This window comes from Triturus cristatus, chromosome 3_2 (genome assembly GCF_964204655.1).
Source record: "Triturus cristatus chromosome 3_2, aTriCri1.1, whole genome shotgun sequence".
NCBI classification, from domain to species: Eukaryota; Metazoa; Chordata; class Amphibia; order Caudata; family Salamandridae; genus Triturus; species Triturus cristatus.
The window spans coordinates 782,438,930-782,444,741 of record NC_140584.1 but is presented as its reverse complement, the minus strand read 5'-3'; the positions used below and the strand labels follow the sequence as shown (position 1 = coordinate 782,444,741).

The window sequence follows — 5,812 nt, the reverse complement described above, 5'->3', positions numbered from 1 at the left end:
AATTCCTTAATTAAATGCAACTAGGTTTATAGCACGTTCCAGCAATGACATAAACTATAGTATTAAGAATAAACATCATCGTGAACTAAAATAGGCTCCCCGCAGTGATTTGTAAGTGGTACCGTAAAGAGACATCATGCACTGAGTTTTGCTTTGATGCTGGACAAAAACATTCACGGATTTGCTGCCTAGACACGTTGTCCTCCAAATGAAACCGGACTGTACACTTTCAGGCAATATTAGCTAATTTTTAAACAAATTACACATGGGTAAAGGAGTAATGAAATTCTACTGATATAATTTCACTTTTACTAAGTGGAAATCCAATCTCATACTTCCAAAAGTGGCTAGAACACGGCTCCACTTTTCTTCTGGTACAAGGCAAGTCAAAAACCGTACGTGAGGGAAAAGAAACTACCGTGTTGCACGAAAGCGCCACCACTGTGTTACCTGCTACCCGTGCATTAATGGCTAAGTCCAAAGCTGACACAAATGTTGTCAGCAAATAATGCACACTAGCACTCCTGTTAGGCCCCTGTTCTGGAGTGCAGGTTTCGTCTGACAATGTCATTGAACCATCATCCCCACCCCCATTATGAACACAAACAAAAGCAACACATGCAAAGTACAAACATCCCCAGCACAATGCAGGATGAATAGGGGCGGCATTCTCCGTAGTGGGCAGAAATGCAAACCCTGTCGAGCTTGCATTCCTGGTGTGAGTGTGGGTGTATATAAAGGCTTGGACTATGGGCAGACAGGTACCACATCCAACAGCCAACATGGGAAAGGTAAGCCTGAGGTTGTGTGTGTGTGTGTGTGTGTGTGCATTTAAGGGGAATTCAGTATAAGGGGAAACGTGTACAGGGGGAAACCTGATTATAAAGCACATGAGCCAAGTTGCATTTATTTTCTACATATTGTGGCTAATAAAAAATAAGCATTAAAAAGGGAGTTTATGTATAAAAAACAGCACCGCTCCCGGAGCAATCTGTGACCATGGAAACTTAATTTAATTTACCAAAAATTACAAAAAACGTAATTTGGTTTTGAGACCAACAGCGGCAAATTGAAATATGGGGTAAACATATTGTCGCCTAATCCACTAAAAGGATATATTGTAAAATGCAGTTAGAAATTAGCAAAATTGTTAAATTCATAATGCCCTGAAAAGGAAATATGAGTTAAACTGATTGGGACATATTTTTCTGATTGTCCACCTGTAAATAGAGTCTTGTATAATGTTCAGATTTTGTGTTTATCGAAAAAAGCACAACATAGTGATTGGAAAAAAAGATTGATGATGGAATAAGCTAAATAGCATACAGCTGGTTTAGAACCGTCATATGACACATATCGATTTTTCATATGTGTGTTAGCAAAGGGATAAAACAAAAAAAAAGTCATGTGAACATCATTTTTAGATTGACCTAGACGAAGATACCTTAATACGAAAAAATCGTGAATTATTCAATGTAAACGTCAAAATGGTTGAGTGAATGAACGCACAGATGAAACAGATAATACATGAAAGAATGTAAGAACAAGAACACAAATGGATAGATGAGGGTAAAAGGCAAACATCTCAAGGTGCTTTCGGGCTTGAAACAGTGATGAAATACTAAGGTTCAGAAAGGGCTTTTCTGGAGTTCCTTTCTAAATAGGAGGTAGTCACTGTTTGTTAGAAATGGGGTTTCTGGTTGGCAAGGGTATGCATCTAAGCCATGCAGAACCCACCACTCTAGTCAGGGTAAGGGAGTTACATTTCTAATACTGTTGCTGTTCACAGGAAGCACGTGCTAAACTGGGGCTTTTAACTGCTTGTGAGCCGGATCTTTCAGGGTACAAATTAAACGCGTACAGGAATGACTGAAGAAGGTTGTTGCTTCTCCCTGGACTCATGCATGTGTCAGGTACAGTGGAGTTGTCACGGGCTTTGGTTCTGCAGGAGAGTCAATTCGCATGGACTGCTGGACAATCTCTATAGTTTATTGAATTCCACGCCACATTGGACAAGAGTTTTGAACTACTGGGTTGGTGAGGTACATAGATGGGTCTAGTGGTTTCTTTTACTACTTGTCCATGTTAGCTTCTGCTAATGATAAAATCAGTGCACAAAAGAGAGACATGGTTTAAGGAAATTGACAGCAGAATCATAGCAGCTACTTCTTATTACTGCAGAGGGCATTTTCGCAGAAGTGCCAAGGAAAACATGTTATGTCCCTGATTACCAGGGGGCTGTATAGAGTTATGGGATTTACCACCCCCCATATATCCTATTTCCCTGGGTGAGGAATTTACTGGGTGCAATACCTCCTAATCCAGGTTTTCACTCACAGAATCGGTATTTAAAGCACCAAACAACTCCTGTTTTGCCTTTTCTCTCAGCCTTTTCATCCAGTATATTTTGTCAGGTTGGACCTGCTGAAATGTGTCAGAGGAAAACAGGAGTCTTGTGATAATTATCACACAACTCAGAACTCTGATCCCTGTAAAAGCATTCTACAGACACTCTTGCGGATTGTGGTGGTGCTCGGTCACTTTGAAGTAGTTGCAATGTATAAGCTGGGTCTATCGCCACTTAACTTATGGAGCTTCAAGTAATATATCATTTAAAAACTAGTGAGGCGGACATGTGCAATATGAACTTAATTTCATGGTGAAAACTTGGATCAGAACCAGCAAATACCATTCCAATTTTCTGACTGTGAACAACACTCTAGCCTGATGAACAGAGCGATCTGTGATGCAACTAAGGTTCCAAACCCTACTATCAATTTCTCCTGCAGATCATCTTCTACGAGGACCGTAACTTTGGTGGACGCTGCTATGAGTGCAGCTCTGACTGTGCTGACCTGCACTCCTACTTCAGCCGCTGTAACTCCATCAAAGTACAAAATGGGTGCTGGATGCTCTATGAGCACCCCAACTACAAGGGGCATCAATACCACCTAAAAAAGGGCGAGTACCCCGATTACCAGCGGTGGAATGGCTACAATGACTCCATCAGGTCTACCCGGATGATCCCAGAAGTAGGTTTAGATTTTATGCCATTATATGATTTACTATTTCATGATTGTGTGTCCCATCAATATCAAGAAAATGATTTTCTTATGCAGTAATGTTTGCTCAAATGGTACTGGTAGATTCTATTTTGAGCGGAAGCACTGAGCTGTGATCATATACATTTTATCTTGAATGGTAGGGCACTACTTTATTAACTGCCCAGCACAAAACACATAGCAAAACCATGTTGTACTTGTTCCTTTATCAGGATTAAAGTGGTCTCATAGACCTTACTTGCCCAATCTTCCCTAGTGAGTGCGATATCCAAAAACCGCACCAAATTTCTAAATGAAATTAAATGAGAATTTCCGAACAGAGAATAATCGAGAGGCAAAGATATTTTCCAAAGGCACAAGCACACTCCAGTGCACATTGAGGGAATGTGTGTCAAGGGCTTGTTACTAAGGTGCATGCAATTCATGTGATACCTTAACCTGCAAAATTGTGCACCTAATCAATCTATTTGGGATTCCACCTGCCCCACAGGTGAACCAAGCACAGTTATCCTAAAGTACTCTGTAGCAAAGAGGGCATCCATTTGATATGTAGTTCACATAGTGCACACAATTACATCATCTAAAATACCAGAATAATGAGCAATTTATTCCTGCACATTTGTGATTGAAAATGATAAATTACTTAATGCATGAAATCTCAGATGATAATCTTTGTATTCTCCTGCTGACGCTTGCATAACAATAAAAAATTATAAATTGTTTTTGCATTGGAATGAACCAAAATATAAGTGGTTTTGTTTTGTGTGAACCGTCCACAATTTAAATTGATATACCCTTCCCGCTTGTGGACTTGCAGATGAATAGAAACTACCAGGCCCTGACCCAACCTCCTGCAGATGGCCACTCCCCACCATGCACAGCCAAAGGCTATATACAGTGGGGGTGGCAGCAGGGCCTGGAATGCACCAGATCCCCAGAGGACGGGCAACTCCCGGCTGCACACTGCTGGGTCTTGCCCCCAACCCCTCTGCAGGTGCCCAGACCCCTCCCCTCCAGGCCCTGTGCCCAATTCCTCAGTGGGTGACCAACTCACTGCCAGTGCGCGGCTTTTTAGGCCCTGCACCCAACCCCTCTGCAGGCACCCAACTCCCTTCAGCTGTTTACAGTGTTAGGTTGCACACAGAGCCAGTCTACAGCCAGGACCTGTGCCAAACCCCCATGGGCACCCCCCCATCAACCATGGATTTGATTGCAGAACCTAGCCTGAGGCTCGACCCTGCACCCAACCCACCCCATACCCCCACAGAAGACCAACCTCAGACCGCTCACGGCCTTTGTCAGTGTGCTTCTCCTTGTCCTTATATTTATTATGTTTTTCATCAATCAAAACTGTTAGTGATGAATTCATATACCTATAGTATGCTATTTAACTTGTTGATAAACAACTACATTTGATGGCTTTTCACAGTTTCATTCAAAGTATCCGTGACATGTTTCTGAGTCATGAGTCCATTCCATAAGTGCATCTGGCCAATGGGGGCTATCAGATGATAGGGTGCCATTAATCACGTTCCGCATTATTCTCCTCTCTACTTACATTCTTATCTAGACATATAGTCTTGTGTCATTTCTTATTGCATGCTTGAATTCAATTCCATATATAGTGCTTGCAATAGATCCATGTCCCTCAACATCACCTTATCAATCGTGTGGAGGAGCGACTGATTCCTAAACTCACTGACTGATAGCTAAACTCATCTGGGTTCTGTGTAGATTAAGCGAGGCGCACATTACAACATTCGCTTATCAGAATGTGTCCATTAAATATGGAAGATAAGGACATACTGTCCTTGCTTCAGAACTGTTTTCGACTTTTCCATACCAGTTATTAAAACTCATTTATTTTCAGTATGTGTTTTCAATTTTAAGTCTTCGGTGAGTATGTTTGTCATCCATTTCTGTTCACCAATGTCCCCAATGGTAGTAGTAGGGGCTTGACAGACGCCACATGTGACCTTCAAAGGCGTTTAGACGAGAAGATACAGTAGGGCAATTGGGAAGGAATGGGGATGGCAATAACAGAGACATTAAAATAGGACACCGGAAGAAATAAGCTGATGAAATTAATATCATGATAGTTTCCAAACCCAGCAATAGATTTAAAAGGTATTTTCTTGTTCTATTTCGTTCCACAGTATCGGGGTTTATTCAAAATCAGACTTTACGAGAGAGACAACTTTGGGGGTCAGATGATGGACTTCACAGATGACTGCCCAAATGTTTATGAGCAGTTCAACTTCAATGACATCCACTCCTGCAATGTGCAAGATGGGCACTGGATTTTCTATGACGAGCCCAACTACAGAGGACGACAGTACTACCTGAGACCCGGGGAGTACAGGAGGTACAGCGACTGGGGAGCCATGAGCCCCAGGGTTGGCTCTTTCAGAAAAGCAGATTATGTCTAAACTGCTAAAAGCCTCTGTTGTAATTTCATTGAGAAATAATTAATAAAATATTTTAATAAAAAAGTGGTCTTTTTTATGTTTAAAAAAGTATGGTTCTTGAAATATTTTAAAATATATATTTATGTTTATTCTTATATCAGACAATGATTAGGTGAAGTAATTGAGAATCTCCATTTAGGGGTGTCATTAACCCCCCACTTAAGCAGCTAGAGCAGGGAGCATTGCCTCAGGGTAATTCTGTGTAACATGAAACACCTAAGTTCTCATTTATGGCTTCTTTAACTTAGATTCAAGACTCTGACCTCCATGAAACTATACAAA

At 41.2% G+C, this 5,812-nt stretch overlaps 1 protein-coding gene across 1 annotated transcript; it reads left to right on the top strand.

Moving 5' to 3' along the window:
- The first annotated feature begins 729 nt into the window (after positions 1–729).
- LOC146858124 (gamma-crystallin-1-like) lies at positions 730–5,554 on the top strand. The gene is made up of 3 exons (XM_085648870.1): positions 730–791; positions 2,790–3,032; positions 5,219–5,554. Exons 1-3 carry the CDS (start codon positions 750–752, stop codon positions 5,489–5,491), a joined length of 558 nt encoding a protein of 185 aa, XP_085504996.1. The 5' UTR covers positions 730–749; the 3' UTR covers positions 5,492–5,554.
- Positions 5,555–5,812: the final 258 nt, after the last annotated feature.

Coding starts and splice junctions, on each gene's coding strand:
- LOC146858124 (XM_085648870.1), top strand. CDS start 750: ATGGGCAGACAGGTACCACATCCAACAGCCAACATGGGAAAG. Junction 792..2,789: donor CAACAGCCAACATGGGAAAG/GTAAGCCTGAGG, acceptor TTTCTCCTGCAG/ATCATCTTCTACGAGGACCG. Junction 3,033..5,218: donor CTACCCGGATGATCCCAGAA/GTAGGTTTAGAT, acceptor TTCGTTCCACAG/TATCGGGGTTTATTCAAAAT.